Genomic DNA, 19,160 nt, shown 5'->3' on the forward strand with positions numbered 1-19,160 from the left:
GCCTACGTGACCACCGAACCCGTTATCCAAAAGCCTGCAGTGAACAGTAACAATAATTTAGCACAGACAAGATCATCTCCTGAGTCTTCATTCAATCAACACGTCTCCAACCAGAGGTCATTGTGGCTGAGTGGGCCGAAGATTTCAGGGTGCCTGGGAAGATCCTGTGAGCTGTCAGGTACCTGTGTGTGTGTGTGTGTATATGTGTATGTGTATGTGTGTGTGTGTTTGTGTGTGTGTGGTTGGGGGTGGCAGTGTGTGTAGAAAGTAAAGTGGCTCGAAAGGGATGCAAACACACATCGACATTCTCAGGCTGTAGCTCAATACCATTCTCTAAAGTGCTAAAGAGTTGCTTTGTTTCAAAACACTAATATATTTTGGAAAAGAAAAAGAATGTTTAAAGGCAAGTCATCTCTTATGTTCTTTCTTCATTCACAGGGCCAGAAAAAAAGTGATATTTCTGGCATGGGCTAGAGGCAGAATACTCTATAAATACAAGGCCATTAAATCCCATGCAGTGGGAACCTGATCAGGGCCTCCTTTTAATTTCCTGACATGAGCTGGCCACTAACGCAATTACCCAGAATCCCCGGAGGAGCCCTCCACCTTCCCAACAAGCACAAAGCGAGTGAGAGCATATTGCATGGATGTCGGCCCAGCTTTCACTGAAATCAAATATCTTTTAGAAAACACTTGGGGAAAGGCAGGCAGGGGCTGAGTGGGGGAGAAGTGGAGCGGGCTTGGGAGGCTGGTCACATGAGGGACATGAGGTGAGGAGGAGGTGAAGTTGGCAGGGACGGGCTGTCTAGAGAGAATCATTGAAGTCCCACAGCTGCACTGAGGACTTGGGGAGCCCCCTAGGAAATGCAGTTAGTGGTTTTCCAGGGCTTTTCCGGATTTAGGGGCTGAGTCAGTCCACATCCTAGCCAGGCTGCAAAGGCTGACTACCGGGGGAGCTGCCCATCCTGATTCTAGAACCCACAGTGGGGACCAGCCCAAGACAAGGCCACCTTTTAAGATTCCCACCAACAAATCCAGGAAGCAAATCAGGGCGGCCAGACACCAGTCTGCCTCCCCCAACACAAGAGGCAGACTGATGAAAAGCTGACTGTAAATGACAGTGTCTTTGAATCAAACACTAGAATTTTTTTTTTTTTTTTTTTTCTGAGACAGAGTCTTGCACTGTCACCCAGTCTGGAGTGTAGTGATGCAGTCTCAGCTCACTGCAGCCTCTGCCTCCTGGGTTCAAGCAATGCTCCTGCCTCAGTTTCCAGAGTAGCTGGGATTACATGCGTGTGCCACCACGCCCAGCTAATTTTTGTATTTTTAGTAGAGAGGGAGTTTTACCATGTTGGCCAGGCTGCTCTTGAACCCCTGACCTCAGGTGATCTGCCCACCTTGGCCTCCCCAAGTGCTGTGAGCCACCGCGCCCAGCCTGAATCAAACACTGGAGTATTTTAACACATCAAGGGAGCTGACATTGCAAAGCAATCCCACAGTGGATTCTGCCAAGAGGAGCTGTCCCATCTGTCCTAGGTCCCCACTTTGACCAGTGCCGGAGAACAGGTATGAAGATCCCTGTTTTACAGTGAAGAAATGGAAGCATGTGGGTGTGAGTAATAATATTAAATGGCAGCCGGGGGTGGTGGCTCATGCTTGTAATCCCAGCACTTTGGGAGGCTGAGGTGGGCAGATCATGAGGTCCAGAGACCGAGACCATCCTGGCCAACATGGTGAAATCCCATCTCTACTAAAAATACAAAAATTAGCTGGGCATGGCAGTGCGCACTTGTAGTCCCAGCTACTCAGGAGACTGAGGCAGGAGAATTGCTTGAACCCAGGAGGTGGAGGGTGTGGTGAGCCTAGATGGCGCCACTGCACTCCAGCCTGGCGACAGAGCGAGACTCTGTCTCAAAAGAAAAAAAAAAAAATTACATAGGCAGAAATACCTAATAACCAGGGGCAGAACACAGGCCACCAACTCCTAACCCAGATTTTGTATTCAATTTTTAAAAGAGAAAAATTACTTTTTCTCTGAAAATACAGATTTTTATGTACTAGATTTGCTTAAAGCAAGATAGGCCTTTGGACATCTCCTGCTTTCCACGGTCTGCTCTGGATGTTCCAGGGAGAAAGTCACAGGGAGGTGGCCATAGGATCTGTCCCAACCATGTGAGGAATCTGAAAAGCTTAGATCCCTGAGCTGAGCACAGTCTTAAGAGAGAGGGAGAGCGAGAGAAAGCCCAAGTCTGATCTCTTCTGTGGCTGTTGCTGGGCCCCCAAATTGGGAAACGATCTCTGATTATTTTACCTAAGAAAGGAAAAATCATAAAACACAAGGAGAGTGTGGCTGGATGCGGGGGAGGATGGTGTTCAGACGTGTAGGTGAGGGGAGCAGAGAGGGCAGAGGCACCCACATCTCTCCCTCTGCAGCCCTCCCCAAGCCCCTGGCCCCCCAACCCCCCCAGCAACAGAGGCCCACTGTGGGACCCTAACGCAGAGGAGCAGCCCTGGGGAAGGTGAAGTTTGCCTTTCAGAGTCCCGTCAGAGTCTGAGGTGGGCGATGAGCCCACGCTGGTCTCGGGGGGCCTGGGCCTTGCCTGCAGAGCCAGGAGGGACCCCCAAACAAAAGCCAAGCCAGGCAGCTGCCAAGAGCCCCACCTGGCAGGGGCCCAGGCTGTTGAAGGAGGCATGCTCCTCCTAAGGGGGTCGGTCCCCACGGAGCTTCAGATCCCAGGATCTCTCCAAGGCCCTGCAGGGGACAGAAACTAAATGCGGCTCTCCGCTTTGTGTCATCTCCCCACTCTTGGATCTGGACCTGCCAGCACTGGTAGGGAGTGGGGGAGGGAGCGTTCCAGTGGCTGTCCCTTCCTTCTTTAGGCAGAGCTCTTTAAAGGGCCTTTTCGGGCTCAGCATGTCTGCCTGGGAGGCCCCAGCTGCCACCCTGGGTAAAGGACATCAACCAAAGGGCTATATTTGCAGCGGGGCAGGGGTGTCAACACTGAGGCGTCCCCTGTACGTCCTGCCCACTTGAGGCAGCAGGGGTCTCATGCCTCTGTCCTCCCAGCACCCCCAATACCATCATCCTGGGACACACAGTGTCCACCTCGTTTCTCTGACGAGTGCCAGTCTGGATGTCTGAGTGGCCACCGGGCAATTGTGGGCCTCACCATCTCCCTTCCTGCCATCAGTGCACCCCTCACCATCTCCTGCTTCCTGGGAAGCCACTAGAAAGTGCCCTTCTCTCTTCCCAGCCCTGCATAGCCCCCAAAGAGACTCTGTTCCGTGTTACAAGATGGTCCAGGAATTGAGTGGGGGTCCCCTCTGGCCCTCCCCCATCCCTGCCCTGTGCCATGGGGAGCAGACACTGAACAGGGCAAGGAAAGTTCCAGCCTCTGGGCCCAGCTCCCCTCAAATGAATGTGTGACTGAGAGTGGGAGTCATCTCACCCCAGCTCCTGCAGGGCTCCATTTTGTCACCTGTAAAATTCAGGGCTATATTGAAAACAATGAGGCTTCTGGCTGCTCTAAGTACCTGGGATGCTGTCAAGTAGGAAGGGAGGCTGCACGCTGCAACCAAGTGGCCCCTGGCCCTCTGCTTGACCTGCTGTTCTCACATCCAGCTTCGTCTCTGGATGTGAGAACAACAGGTCAAGCAGCTCCGTCTCTAGGGCTTAAGAGGAATAAATGAGTCTCCAAAGCTTAGAAACCCTCAGATTCCCAGCACCACACAGAGAGGAAAGTCGAGAGACCAGCACTCAGGCATGCTTCTCTGGGCCTTTGTGCCTCAATTTTCCCATCTGTGAACACCAGGAGGCTCTGAAGGAGCAGAAAGAGCCTGGCATAGGAGTCAGGGGACCCAGTTCAGCCACCAGTTTGGATCATCCTATCCAGGAGCAAGACCAAAATTATATAGAGTCAAAAATGAACTAACAGACAGGCTTTCCACAGGATGTGGCCCATTTTTAATCTGGAAAGGAGACTGTTTTTTCGGTTGAGCCCCTAACGAAGCAGCTGGCCTGTCCAAGAGCTGAGTGGTCCGCTCCATCACAAAGGGGTTAAATGAAGCCCTGAATGAGGAGCATTTTAAAAGCCAGTGTGCCATGTCGACACAAAGGCCGCCGAGGGTCTGCTTCAAGAGCTTCTGTTTTATGGATATAGGTGCTGGGCTGAGCTGAGGTGAAGTGGGGGACCTGGAAATGGTAAACGGAAGTGGAAGGTCCAATTTCTATAGCACATGACGGTCCAAGTTGTTCTGACAAAGCATCTTAGGTCTGGGCCCTCATCTTCAGAGGGCCCTGGGAGAGGGGATAGGAGGAGTGCCCTGGGGCTCCCAAGGCTGGGCTGGGCTTCCAGATGCCCACTCCCAGCCTTCCCCCTCCAGGGTCTGCATTCCAGACCTGTCCTTTGGTTCTCTCTGTAGCCCCTTCTGATCACCCCCACACACCTCTTTTCCTGTTTCCTCCCTCTTCTAGAAGGATTCCAGGCCCAGAGCTTAAAAGTTGATCTCTAAGAGTTGTCACTGGCTCCCCTTGGAAGCTGGAGAAGCAGGGAAACCACATACACTCACGACCCATCCCCAAAATGGTACTGAACGAGGTTCCTCAAACTAAAAACATCGTCCGGGCACAGTGGTTCATGCCTGTAATCCCAGCACTTTAGGAGGCTGAGGTGGGAGGACTGCCTGAGCCCGGGAGTTGGAGACCAACCTGAGCAACATGACAAGACTTTGCCTCTACTGATAATATTTTAATATAAAAAAAAGGAGCAAATCAATAGAGAAAGCGAGGAAGAGGAGATCTGGAGCAGTTGTCCCAATGAGAGCTACGTGTCATTTCAAATTTTCTAGTAGCCACATTAAAGAATAGATAAAAAGAAGCATGTGATGCTAATTTCACAATGTTTTATTTAACATGTCCAGAAGATTAGCCTTTCTGCATGCAATCACGTTTTTAAAATTATCACCACCAGACTTTACACTGCTTTTTATGGTCCTATTAAGTCCTCTAAAGCGGGTATGTGTTGTACACTGAGCACACCTCTGTTTGGACCAGCGCTCGGAAGCCACGTGTAGTTTGTGGTTGCCATATTAGACAGCACAGCTCTAGAGACAGAGGACACAGGGAGTGAAAGGAGAGGGAAGGGAGAGCATGGGAAGAGAGGGAACAAGGAAGCGACCAGCATTTCCAAGGCAAGAGCCATGTCCTGTCCACCCACCAGAAAACAAATGCCATTCTTCACAGCTGAAGGGAACATTATTTATCATTCCTGGCCTTAATGTGTCTGTCCTTTCCACCCCCGAGCCCTCGAGGGTGCTGGGGGATATAACAGCCTCTTAAGCCTACCCCTCCTAGGGTGGAGGTGGGGTTTGCCCCTAAAGGAAGGCCTTCCCAGAGTGCCAGGCCAGCTGTCTGGGGCCCAGCTGGGGTCAGGGGTTCTGAAAGATCCTTAATGGAGAAATTCCAATTCCCACCTCCTTAAAGGAGGACAGCCACGCAGGCGCCGTGGCAGGCTGGCAGGGTGTGGGAGGAGATGGGCGCCCAGACTGGGTCTCACCCTGGGACACAGATCCGTGGCTTGTGGGTGTCTCACAGGGAATGAAAACTCCCCAGGAAGCAGAGCCTCACGGCAAACCCCAACTCAGTGGGGCCTCTTACCTTCCTTCAGCATCCCCACTTTGAGGCATTTCATGAAGCGGCAGGCCTGGCAGGACTTGCGCCTCCGTTTGGTGATCTCGCACTCATTGGTGGCCGGGCAGCTGTACTCGATGTTCCCTGCAATCAGACACAGAGAGGGTTGCCAGGTGCTGGCCGCCCAGGGCCCCCACCTGCCAGCGCAGGGATGGATGGACGGGGATTTTAATTCGCCAGAGCTGCCACTCCCCCCACCCCGAGGCTCCCACAGGGCAGTGTTCTCAAAGCAGGTGCTCTGAGGTGCTTGTCAGAACGTTTCAAACTCTCTTCCATATGGAGACTCCAGGTCGCAGGTCTGGGTGGACCAGGCAGCCACTTGGGGAAACTCTCCAGAGGATGGCCACCCACAGTGTTGAAGCCACCTGTGGGCGGGGACATCGAAACTCACTGAGCCAGCCTTTTACTCCAGGAGGAGAACATCCCCTGTGCTGACCAGAACGTCAGCGCAGACCACCACCACCAGCTCCTCCAGCCTCCAGCCTGGGACCCTGATGTGCGGGAAGAGCCTCTTGGAAACTCTGTGTCCACCAGGATCAAGGCCTGGGTTTTGCATCCCACTGGAGGGGCCCAGGCCACCTGGCTTTGCTGACCTTGAGGATATGCTTCCTCTCACCAAGTTGAAATTTCCTCATCTTCAAAACAGTGAGATAATCTACTAAATGAAGGATTAAACAAGACCGCATACGGACAACTGCTTTAAACACTGTTCAATTCGAGGGGGTCATTTTATAAGCACAGTTCGTTTAGCAGAGGGAATCTGTGATAAATTTTTCAGGCCACTCCTTTCATGGGTTATAAGAACAGCTACCAGGCTGGGCGCGGTGGCTTATGCCTATAATCCCAGCACTTTGGGAAGCTAAGGTGGGTGGATCACCTGAGGTGAGAGTTTGAGACCAGCCTGACCAATATGGTGAAATGCTGTCTCTACTAAAAATACAAAAAAATTAGCCAGGTGTGGTGGTGTGTGCCTATAATCACAGCTACTCGGGAGGCTGAGACAAGAGAATTGCTTGAACCCGGGAGGCGGAGGTTGCGGTGAGCTGAGATCATGCCACTGCACTCCAACCTGGGCGACAGACCAAGACTCTGTCTCAAACAAAACAAAACAAAACAAAGAATGGCTGCCATAAACCCAACCCGTGCTCCTTTAAGCTGTAGGCCCCATGAAGCCAAGACCTTGGGCTGCTCCCCAGTGTCCAGCAGCACTGAGCACAGCCCCCACCATATAGAGACGGGCAGGTAGAATGGAGCAAATGAAGGATCTACGGAGTCCTTCCCAAGAGCTATTCCATGAAAGAGAAAGTAAGTACTAACACTATTCCCATTTTACAGGTGAGTTTTCCAAGTGTTTCTATGCCATGTGAACACAGAGGTCTTCTTTAGGTTGAACTGACCTTCCAGTGCTCTTCCTGGGAGGGCTGACAGTCCAGTCAGGAGAGGCTGCGGCTGCCTTTCTAATACAGGCATCTGCCCTGGGCACGCTGACCTGTTGGCTCTTATTAACGAATATGCATTGAGCACCTACAATGTGCCTGGTAATGGAAGGAAAGGCAATGGGGGGAGAGCGGGGGGCGGGGGCATAACGAAATGCAACTGGAGTGGCCAGGCGCAGTGGCTCATGCCTGTAATCCAGCACTTTGGGAGGCTGAGGTAGGTGGAGCACCTGAGGCCCGGAGTTCGAGACCAGCTTGGCCAACATGGTGAAACCCTGTCTCTACTAAAAATACAAAAAAACAAGTAGCTGGGCGTAGGGGTGGGCACCTGTAATCCCAGCTACTCGGGAGGCTGAGGCAGGAGAATCACTTGAACCCAGGAGGTGGAGGTTGCAGTGAGCCAAGATCATGCCATTGAACTCCAGCCTGGGTGACAAGAGCAAAACTCTGTCTCAAAAAAAAAAAAAAAAAAAAAAAAAAAAAAATGCAACTGGAAGGTACAAATGAAAAACAGCACATCACAGTGCTGTTTTGTTATGGTGTCTCTTTGGCTGCCAAAGTCCCAAAGTCACTGAGGTCAGCCTGAGCCAGGGTTTTTCAGAACAGAATCTCTCAACTAGAACACATCTGTCGTTCCAGCCCCACCCAGACATCCACTTCCTGAGGGAGCAGGGAGGAGCTGGAGGCTTGCCTATCTGAATCCTCCACACTAAACCCTACCCACTTCAGAGGAATAGCAGCTAAGATTTACTGTGCACCTACTGTGTGCACAATCTGCACCAGCTCCCTCAGTCCTCACAACAGCCTCTGAAGGTACATCAGTGTCCGATTTCACAGACCAAGAAACTGAGGCTCTGGGAGCTGAAGCGGGTTACCCAAGGCCACACAGAGCTCCTGTCCCACCCTGCATCTCACAAGGAGGATGGGGAAATTGGAAGTGCTGCCCCCTAAGGACAGGCGCCTGGTGCTGACGCAGCAGCTGAGGTTGCCTGGTGGGCAGCAGGGGAGAAGGGTGGCCTTGGGCTTCCCTGTGTCACTACCTCCGCACATGGGATATGGATGGAAACCTTTTCTATTGGATTTTCTGGGAACAAGCATGAACCATGTTCTGCCATTAAAAAGTGCTTTGAGGTAGCAAAATTACTCAATGTGCCTAACTGTATTGAGTACTCACGATGGCTCAGTGAGTATTCTCATCCTTTCTTACTGGTGAGGAAAACTATTTCTGGAGCACCTCGGAGATCTACAGGTGAAGGCTAGTGATCCTCCGTCCCTCTCTCCCTCTCTCTCCCTCTCTCCGTCTGCCTCTCTCTCCCTGTCTCCCCATCTCCCCCTCTCTCCCCCTCTCTCCCCCTCTCTCCCCCTCTCTCCCTCTCTCTCCCTCTCCCTCTCTCCATCTCCCTCTCTCTCCCTGTCTCCCCCTCTCCCCCCTCTCTCTCCCTCTCTGTCCTTCTCTCCCTCTCTCTCTCTCCCTCTCTGTCCCTCTCTCTATCTCTCTCCCTCTCTCTCCCTCTCTCCCTCTCTCAAGTCCAGCAGGCATCACCTTTTTCCCCATCCCATTTCTTGCAGGGAGGGAGCTGGAGGTCATGCTCTGTGCTGGAGGATGGGAGGTGATGGGAAGGGGAAGGGATGAAGATTCTCTGTACTCCGCTTTTATCTAGCCCTATTTCTTAGAGCGTTCTGGCTTGGGTGGCTTCTTGGGGAATAATTTCAATATTCATATAAGCCCGGTAAAATTCGAAAGACAAACAGAAAGGAGGGAAACACATATAAAAGCTCATTCAGCCAAGCCTTTATCTTGGCTTAGAAGGCACTGGAAGGTTTGGCCCGTCCCCACCCAGGTCCACCCTCTCTCTGCAGCCTCAACATGCTGATTTCCTCCACTCGCTCTGCATAACTATCACTTCCTGGAACTCCATGGTCTCCTAGGCTGCCAGGCCTTTGCTTTGCAGCTTAGAACAGACTCTCTACGCTCCCTCCACCCTCTGTTCCTCCACATCCCACATGGGGAGGCGCTCCTTCTCCGTGCTGATAACCCATTAATGTCCCCTGTGTTGTATCTCTCTCCCTCCTCCACGTACTCCAGCTCCTCTCTAGTCTCACTGCCTGGGACACCAAGCCACTCAATGCACACACATGGGGAGCTCACACTGGCCAGTGCTTGTTAGGGAGTAGCCACAGCTCTGCTTTACAGATCCTGAGGCTTTCATGTTCCCAGCAACCCTGGAGGTAAATAGATTTTTCTCTATCTTACAGATAAGAAGGTGAGTAGAGGGGCCAGGCGCGGTGGCTCACACCTGTAATTCCAGCACTTTGGGAGGCCCAGGCAGTCAGATCATCTGAGGTCAGGAGTTCGAGACCAGCCTGGCCAACCTGGTAAAACCCCGTCTCTACTAAAAATGCAAAACTTAGCCAGGTGTGGTGGTGCACACCTGTAGTCCTAGCTACTTGGGAGGCTGAGGAAGAAGGATTTCTTGAACCCAGGAACCCGAGATTGCAGTGAGTCAAGATTGTGCCACTGCACTCCAGCGACAGAGCGAGACTCTCAAAAAAACAACAAAAAAAAAAAAAAAAACACAAAAAAAAAAAACAAAAAAAGAAGAGAAGGTGAACAGAATCCAGGGTATGGGACAGCAAGGACTAGGACCCAGCCTGTCAGGTCCAGCCTGCTCTGAGCCACTGTGCAAAGAGCTCACAGGGCCTGCCATGGGCTTCACAGCTCCAGCTGCCTGGGACCCCTACACCCTTTGCATGTTCTTCACTTTTCCCATGCTTTGCTCTCAGCTGCTCAGCCAATCTGTCCCCTTTTGAGGAAGGATAGGCCACAGGCTGCTGCTCAGAGCAGGGGGGTCAGGAAGTGTGTGTGTGGAGCTGGTACTGGTGCTCTCCCAGGACAAGAGGACCAAGTGCTAACAGCAAGTCCCCAGCCAGGCTCTTCACCCTTTGGGGGCCGGCCTGCATGCATGTGTGTGTGTGTGTGTGTGTGTGTGTGTGTGTGTCAGTGTGTGTCAAAATAAATAAATTATGTATTTATTTTGGTTCCTTTCAATTTGTTTTATGGCCCCAGCGGCTGGCTGCCAGCAAAGCCAGGCTGGCGGCCTTGCTTTGTAATTTTTTTAAGTGCCTCCTCGATAAAGTGATGAGATTAATCCATCAGAATTCCTGTGGTCTCTTGAGGAGGGCCTAGGAGCGTGCAGGAACAGGGACAGGACATTGGCGGCACACACACATGCAACTGAGGTGTGGAAGTTTTGGGGATGAGTTCTCTCAGGACAGGGACACAGCCAATGGTTAGCAAAAATTCCAGGTTCTAACCTGGGAGTGTATTCAGTATAGACAGGTGCAGACTCCACTTTGGGCACATCACCTAACTTCTCGGAGCCTCAGTTTCCTCATCTGTAAAATGGGTACAGTTCCCAACTCATAAAGTTCTTATCTAAAAAGTTCCCCAGATTCAGGCCAGGCACAGCGGCTCATGCTTGTAATCCCATCACTTTGGGGAACCAAGGCAGGAAGATCACTTGAGGTCAGGAGTTTGAGATCAGCCTGGCCAACATGGTGAAACCCCATCTCTACCAAAAATACAAAAAATTAGCCAGGCGTGGTGGTGGGCATCTGTAATCCCAGCTTCTTGGGAGACTGAGGCAGGAGAATCGCTTAAACCCAGGGGGCAGAGGTTGCAGAGATCATGCCATTGCACTCCAGCCTGGGCGACAGAGTGAGATTCCATCTCAAAAATAAACACATAAAAAATAAACGTTCCCTGGATTCAGTGGCAGAAAGCATACGAAGATCTTAGTGAAGTGCAGGCACTGGCAAGCAGGCCACCATGGCTGCTCTGCTTATTTTTATATTCAGGCAGATCTTAAACAGCAGGAGTGTCCAATCTTTTGGCTTCCCTGGGCTGCATTGAAGAAGAATTGCCTAGGGCCATGCATAAAATATAATAATGATAACTGATGAGCTAAACAAAACAAAACAAAAACACTCATCCTGTTACAAGAAAGTTTATGAATTTGTGTTGGGCTGCATTCAAAGCCATCCTGGGCCACAGGTTGGACAAGATTGTCTTACAGCATAGACACAACCAAAGGATTCCAGGGTAAGCCTTTTCTAGGTGTCGGATCCGAGGCTAGCCACCAACTCTGATATTTGAGAACATTAAGGTCTGCCTCCCATCCCTAGACCTCAGAGTGGATGCTGCTGGTGCCTGTGGGAGGGAGGCAGGTACTGGTAGAACCTGACCTAGACTTCTCTGTGACCTTAAGGCGGAGGGGTAACCACCGCCATCAGCTCTCTTTGCTCCTGTGCTTCCCTGGGAGAAGGAAATCCCAGGGGCATCCCCCTCAGCTGCTCACGAACAGCTGCAGGGAGGAGGGAAGCCCTGCCATGGACTCAGGGAGGGGGTTGCTAAGCTCAGACAAATAGCTCTCAGGGACCTGTGGCCTCAGAGGCTGCTGGCTAATGACAGAGCTCAAGTGGTACCACTCTATGCATCTGGTGTGAAAGGGCTGGGGTGATGGTCACTCAGTTCCACTCCCTTATTTACTCACCCCTGGAGACAGGGACCATCCCTTTCATCTCTGTGTTGCCCAGGGTCCTCTGCCCTCCCGATGCTCCCCTCACCATGAGCTGGATGATCTCATTCATGCCACTGGCTTCCACTATCACTTAATTGGCAATGATCTGCAGCCCGTGCCCATGCCCTTAGAGCCACCTGCCTGCTCATGTGTCTACCTGGATGTCCCCTGGGCCCTCCTCTTTCTCAAACTGAACCCATCCTCATCCAACCTGTTCCTCTTACTGTATCCCTTGTCTCATCAATGGGATGACTAGCCACCTGCAACCTGTCAGAAATGAAGGGGCCTCCTGGATTTTTCCATATCTACCCCTAAGATTCTTTTCATCTTACTTCCTGATACCTCCTCCCTCCCTCCCTTCTGCAACAGTCCTAGTTTCACACTCATCACCCCTTCTGACTACTGTCATGCACTAGCCTGTCTCCATTTCCCTTTCCAATCTATCCTCCACACTGCCTCCTGGAGGTCGGTTAATAACTTTCCCGGGCAAGTTTACCGGTTCTCTGGCTCATCGTAGTACATAGAGCACACCTGTCTACACATCATCCCAAAAGTCCACTAACTGGCAGGACAGGAGTGGGAACTGTCTCAGAGAATGAGGAAAGTAGAAACCTAGGTAGCTAAAGCAAGGGATCCAGATAAGAAATAAGCTAGCCACACTGCAAAACCTCAGAAAGTGTCAGGCATTGAAGACTCAATATACAGCGGCATCAGGAGCTAGAAGACAAAGCTGCAATGGTGTCCAAATTCTGAGGGACAATTATTTTCTTTTCCTTCTTTTCTTTCTTTCTTTTTTTTTTTTTTTTTTTTTTTTGTGAGATCGAGTTTCGCTCTTGTTACCCAGGCTGGAGTGCAGTGGTGTGATCTCGGCTCACTGCAACCTTGGCCTCCCAGATTCAAGCGATTATCCTGCCTCAGCCTCCCGAGTAGCTGGGACTACAGGCGTGCACCACCAAGTCCAGCTAATTTTGTATTTTTAGTAGAGACAAGGTTTCTGCAGGTTGGTCAGGCTGGTCTCGAACTCCTGACTTCAGGTGATCCGCCCACCTCAGCCTCCCAAAGTGCTGGGATTACAGGCGTGAGCCACTGCGCCTGTCCAAGGACAATTATTTTCAACTAGAATTCTGTACCAAACCAAGACATGAATCTAATGTGAAGGTTGGAGGATGGAATAGAGGCATTTCCACATATACAAGGTATTGCCAATTTTACCTCTCCTGTACCTTTTGAGGGCGCCCATGAACTACGTGCTTTCCCCAGAGAAGGAGTGAACCAAAAAAAAAAGGAAGAGGTAGGATCCAGAAAACAGGGAATACAACCCACGAGAAAAGTCAAGGACATGTCAAGAAGGAAATGGCAATAGGCAAAATAGATTATTTTGTGAATATAACCATATTAGGACAGTGGGATTTTGTGTGTGTGTGTGTGTGTGTGTGTGTGTGTGGGATGGGTTGTGTAACTGGAGCTAACTCGTCTTCCATAACAGAAAGTCAAGAAAGAAGGTAAAAATTGCTGTCAGCAAATATAGCTATAAAATCACAATATTACTAAATGATAGAAGAAGAGATTTTTTTAAATGGTTAACTCTGGATTGGAGTGGGAGGAGAATGGGTAGTGCCAGTGACTGCGATCTTTCATTATACAACATATATATATAAAAATATATATTTATATAAACATATATGTATGTTTTTTGTTGGTTTTTTTTTTTTTTGAGACAGAGTCTCTTTCTGTCGCCCAGGCTGGAGTGCAGTGGCACAGTCTTGGCTCACCGCAGCCTCTGCCTCCCAGGTTCAAGCAATTCTCCTGCCTCAGCCTCCCAAGTAGCTGGGATCACATGCACCCGCCACCACACCAGGCTAATTTTTGTATTTTTAGAAGCAACGAGGTTTTACCATGTTGGCCAGGCTGGTCTCAAACTCCTGGTGATCCGCCTGCCTCAGCCTCCCAAATTGCTGGGATTACAGGTGTGAGCCACTGTGCCCGGCCTAAAAGTTATGTTTCTTTTATACTCTTTAAACTATTTGCATACCTTATTTTGAAAAGAATTAGAAATAAATTTAAAGTATAAATTTAAGAAATTCTCCAACTGTTGTCCCCCAGAGCAGGGAACAAAATCTAAACTCCAGGGCAAAGCCTACCGGGCCCTTTATGATCTGACCATTTCCAACTTGTCCATCCTAATCCCTTCTCACTGAGGCCTCCAGTTCGTAGGCTCCAGCAGACCTGAACTATCAGTAAGTATAATAGTTCATGGATCTCATGGAGCCCCCAGCCCTCCCATGCCTCCCTCTACCTGAAACTCCTCATGTGGTCCACCTGGCCAGCTCCTCGTTGGAGCCACAGCTCTCACATGGCCTCCTTGGTGACACTTTCTTCCCTTGTGCCCCAGACAGGCTCACATGTTTCTCCCCACCACCCCATCCCCACACTGAAAGCAGCTACCTTAGTGTTTCCTAATCACATTTGTACCTGTGGGCCTCCCTTCTGAACTGCGTACTTTTTGGGAATGGAGATTATTATGTTTTTCATTTCTGTATCTCAAGTACAGTATCTCAATCCTGGTACCTGATTAATATCTGTTGAATAGATAATGAATGCAAATGAATCAAAAGCAAGAGCCCCCACCCAGAGAATCCTAGAATTCCACAACAGTGACCTTTCAGCTACCAAATGCAATTGTCTCCTCTTGGTCTTTCTCCTCCTGGTCCTTCCTGAAGCAGCAGACACCCACCCATTGCCACCCTCTTAAAACAGACTATTTGGTTAGATTTCATCTCCCTTCTCTCTGCAGGGACTCTTGCAACATCTCTGACCACTTCTATATGGATTTCATCAGCTCTGGGGTGCTTGCTTTCTTTTGTTTTTTTAGTCGCCTGGTTTGTAATGAACTAAGATGCTTTCAATGGTAAGATGCATCAGTCAAGAAAGAAAAAAGAATCCACCAATTAGGCTCATGCCTGTAATCCCAGCACTTTGGGAGGCCACGGCCGGCAGATCACTTGAGCCCAGGTGTTCAAGACCAGCCTGGACAACACGATGAAATCCCATCTCTACCAAAAATACAAAAAATTAGCCAAACCTGGTGGCGTGCCCCTGTGGTACCAGCTACTTTGGAGGCTGAGGTGGGAAGATCGCTTGAGCCCAGGGAGGCTGAGGCGGCAGCAAGCCAAGATTGTGCCACTGCACTTCGGCCTGGGCGACAGAGCGAGACCCAGTCTCAAAAAAAAAAAAAAAAAGAGCTTTTTTCCAGATTTTATTTGATCCCATAGCCTTCTTACACATACGTAAGAGAAAACACAAGAAAAAGAGATTGGTTAAAATATTGTTAAAACATCTCAGTTAGAGTCTAACTCTCTTGATTCATTTTTGATCAGTCACTGTTTTCAGGTTTTTTTCACAGACTCATCCTCTCTACTATCAAGGGCTTTGTTAAGAAAATGTTCACTGTTGTTTCAGGTCACTGGCCCCTACTCTGCAACTTTTGAGGTGCATTTGAGAGCAGCGACAACCAGGGAACGGCTGTCACCTGGTCAGTGGTAACTGTGACAGGCAGCCCAATTCAGAGATGTAACTTGGAGAAAATGTGTGTCTTAGAACTGATGAAATATGGCACTCCTCAGTCTCCTTTCAGGGCCCCTCCTATGCTCTTTCTGTTCAGCAGGGTCCCTCAACCCTTCTCCTTCTAAAGAGCTTTCACTAGAACAGCAGTTCTCAAATTTGAGCTTGCATGAAGCTCACCTGAAGGGCTGGTTAAATCAGATTGCTGGGCCTTGCCCCCCAGTCTTAGATTCAGTACGTCTGGGGTGGGGCCCAAAATTTGCATTTCTAAGAAGCTCCCAGGTGTAGCCTTTGCTGCTGGCCTGAGGGCCACACTTTGAGAACCACAGCCTAGAGGATCTCCTTAGACCTAAAACCCCACTCAAGATTTTGCTTCTGGGCTGTAATTCTAAACTCTCCAGGGTCTCTGTGAACTTATCAAACTCAGTATGTCCAAAACTTTACCCATTATCTCATGCTCCTTCCCACCCTGACTCCCCCAGCTAATGAAATTGTTCCTTCTGGGTATGTATGTTTCCCCCCAATGGCCTTGCCATCTCCCTAGTAGCCTAAATTAGAAATCTAAAAGTCCTCCTTCCCTCAGCGTCCACAATCCAGTCACTATCCTTTTAATACTGAACCCACTTTTTTTTTTTTTGGAGACAGAGTCTCACTCTGTTGCCCAGGCTGGAGTGCAATGGCCTGATCTCAGCTCACTCTGCCTCCCAGGTTCCAGCGATTCTCCAGCCTCAGCCTCCCAAGTAGCTGTGATTATAGGTGTGCGCCACCAAACCTGACTAATTTTTGTATTTTTAGTATACGTGGGGTTTCACCATGTTGGTCAGACTGGTCTCAAACTCCTGACCTCAAGTGATCTGCCGCCTCAGCCTCCCAAAGTGCTGGGATTACAGGCGTGAGCCACCGTGCCCGGCCTGAATCCACTTTGGAAAGTACCTCAAGCCTGACTTCTCCTTCTAGGCCTTTTGCCCCGATCTTGGTTTGGACGGCCCTAACTGCATTGTTAAAATTGCTTCCTGTGGCTGATGCGGTGGCTCACACTTGTAATCCCAGCACTTTGGGAGGCCAAGGCAGGCGGATCATGAGGTCAGGAGTTTAAGACCAGCCTGGCCAACAGAGTGAAACCCCCTTCCTACTTAAAATACAAAAATTAGCCAGGTATGGTGGCATGCACCTGTAGTCCCAGCTTCTCGGGAGGCTGAGGCAGGAGAATCGCTTGAATCTGGGAGGTGGAGGTTGCGGTGACCCAAGACCATGACATTGCACTCCAGCCTGGGTGACAGAGTGAGACTCCATCTCAAAAAAAAAAAAAAAAAATTGCTTCCTACTGGGCACAGTGGCTCACAACTGTAATCCCAGCACTTTGAGAGGCAAAGGTGGGAGGGTCATGAGGTCAGGAGTTCAAGACCAGCCTGGCCAACACAGTGAAACCCTGTCTCTACTAAAAATACAAAAAAAAAAAAAAAAAAAAAAAAACACACAAATATTAGCTGGGAGTGGTGGTACACACCTGTAATCCCAGCTGCTGGGGAGGCTAAGGCAGGAGAATCGCCTGAACCCAGGAGGCAGAGGTTGCAGTGAACCGAGATTGCACCACTGCACTCCAGCCTGGGCAACATAGCAAGACTCTGTCTCAAAAATAAATAAATAAAATAAAATTGTTTCCTCACTGGGCTCCCAGCCCCTAGCATCTACTGCTTCCACATCATCATTCCTATTGTTGTCTGAATTATCTTGCTGAAAGGAGATCTGATTAATTCCCTGCTCAGAAGCCTTCAATGAATTCCCATTGCCAAGCATAACTAACAAAACAAATACTATTTATTTCATGTGCCAGGCACTCAGTTACACCCTCACATGCATGTCTCATTTCATTTTTGCAACAACACTGTAGGGGCAGGAACTATTTATTAGCCACATTTTACTGATACGGACATTAAGACTCAGAAAAGCTAAGTCACTTGCCCAAGGTGATACAACTAAGAAATTGTGAAGCTGAGATTCTAAGCCTGGTTAAATAGCCCTCAAATCTTAAATATGACTCCTTACTTAGTGTTCCTTACCACGACCTGTGAAGCCCGGTGCAGTCCAGTCCCATGCTGTTTTTCCAGCCCATCATCCACCACTGAGCCCCCTCCTCTCTTGCTGCCAAGCATGTTTACCTTCCACTCTTGAGAAAGTGTCCCTTCTTCCAGGAAGCCCTCCCTGCCCTCCAGAAGGTATGAACCTTCTCTGAACTCTATGTGTCACCTAAGTCACAGGCTGACCACATTCTGACTTGCACCCTGGCTGTGTCTCCAGAAAGAGGAATTGTGATTTGTTCTGTCATTTGCCAGTGCCCTGCAGACAGCTAACATTTTGTGGGTTTAATGGGCTCTTGTTGTATAGATGAGGAAACTGAGGCCAGAGGAACTCAGTCCTTGCTTGCCCAATGTCAGCCAGTTGGCTAGTGACTGGGCTGGGACCAGCACCTAGCTCCCGACTCCTGCCGACTCCTGCCCTTGTCTCTACACCCCTATCTTGTGTCTCCCGAGATCCGGGATCTGGATCCACCAGCTGCATTCTCCGGGACAAAAGACCTGGAGGCGACCCAAGGTGGAATAACCCATCAATCACCCCCCTTCCTTTCTCCTAGGGGAGTTTTCTTCCAAGCCTGCATCTGGGCCCCAGGTGAATGGAGGAAGCACTGTGCCAGGCCTCTTTCTTACTTGTTCCTTTTTGTTTTAAGTTAGAGACCCAGGAGTTGCTCAAAGGACTCCCAGTGGCCTGTGCAAAGTTGGCCATCTACCCTGGGAACTCAAGAAGTGCAGACTGGCTTTACCTAACCGCACAGCCCCTCATGGCCATGTATTGTATGTTAGTCAATGGCTGCTACTCTACCTAGGAAAAAACCCAAGTGCACCACTCACCATGGCCCCTGGACTTTGTGCATCCTCTCCAGCCCCTTCCACTTCGTCTTTGCTCACTGACACTAGTCATGTTGGTCCTGCTGTCCTGAAACACACTGGCTTTTTCCTCTGCCTGGAACGCTGGTCCCAGGATTCCTTGATGAGCTTCGGCTTACTTTAAAAGTTGCCTTATTAGCACAGCCTTCCCTAATCCTCTTTCAAAATGAGACCCCCTTTCTCAATCACTCCCTGGTCTCATCATTGTTTTTTCTCCTTCATAACACCTGTCTCAGTCTGTCACCATGATTCATTATTTATCATATTTATTGTCAACTTTCCCCCCTACAATGCAAGCCCACTAGGGTGGGGGCCATAGGACTGCTTGAGCCCAGGAGTTCGAGACCAGTGTAGGCAACGTAGAGAGACTCCATCTCTACAGTTTTTTTTTTTTTTTTTTTTAAATAAATTAGCCGGGCATGGTGCTGCATGCCTGTAATCCCAGCTCCTGAGAAGGCTGAGGCAGGAGCCCAGGAGTTTGAGGCTACAGTAAGCCATGATCATGTCTCTACACTGAGCCTGGGCAACAGAGCAAGACCCTGTGCCAAGAATAAAAAAAAAGAAAAAAAGAGAGAAAATTGCTTATGATTTGAGTCTTTACAAGGTCTCACATCAGAGGTGCTATTAAGTCAATCACTTTGTACTGAACAACAATCTACAATTTGGGAAGACACATGGCCCTAAGAAGACCTCAATCAATGCTACTTGCCTGAGTGAATCACTAACAAAGGGAGTAAATAAAAATACACTTTTTTTTCTTTTTCTTTTTTTTTTTTTTTTGAGACGGAGTCTTCCTCTGTCACCCAGGCTGGAGTGCAGTGTGTGATCTTGGCTCACTGCAACTTCTGCCTCCCGGGTTCAAACAATTCTTGTGCCTCAGCCTCCCAGGTAGCTGGGATTACAGGCATGTGCCACCATACCAAGCTAAGTTCTGTATTTTTAGTAGAGATGG

The 19,160-nt window shown here is 49.7% G+C and overlaps 1 protein-coding gene across 2 annotated transcripts in view; it reads right to left on the minus strand.

Moving 5' to 3' along the window:
- ESRRB (estrogen related receptor beta) overlaps positions 1-19,160 on the minus strand; it is a 191,386-nt gene that overhangs the window by 33,788 nt on the left and 138,438 nt on the right. For both annotated transcript variants that reach the window (XM_050798838.1, XM_050798837.1), the window contains exon 3: positions 5,657-5,773. In XM_050798838.1, the coding sequence (XP_050654795.1) occupies positions 5,657-5,773 (117 nt within the window). The remainder of the gene's footprint in view (positions 1-5,656; positions 5,774-19,160) is intronic.

This window comes from Macaca thibetana, chromosome 7, assembly GCF_024542745.1.
Source record: "Macaca thibetana thibetana isolate TM-01 chromosome 7, ASM2454274v1, whole genome shotgun sequence".
Classification (NCBI taxonomy): Eukaryota; Metazoa; Chordata; class Mammalia; order Primates; family Cercopithecidae; genus Macaca; species Macaca thibetana.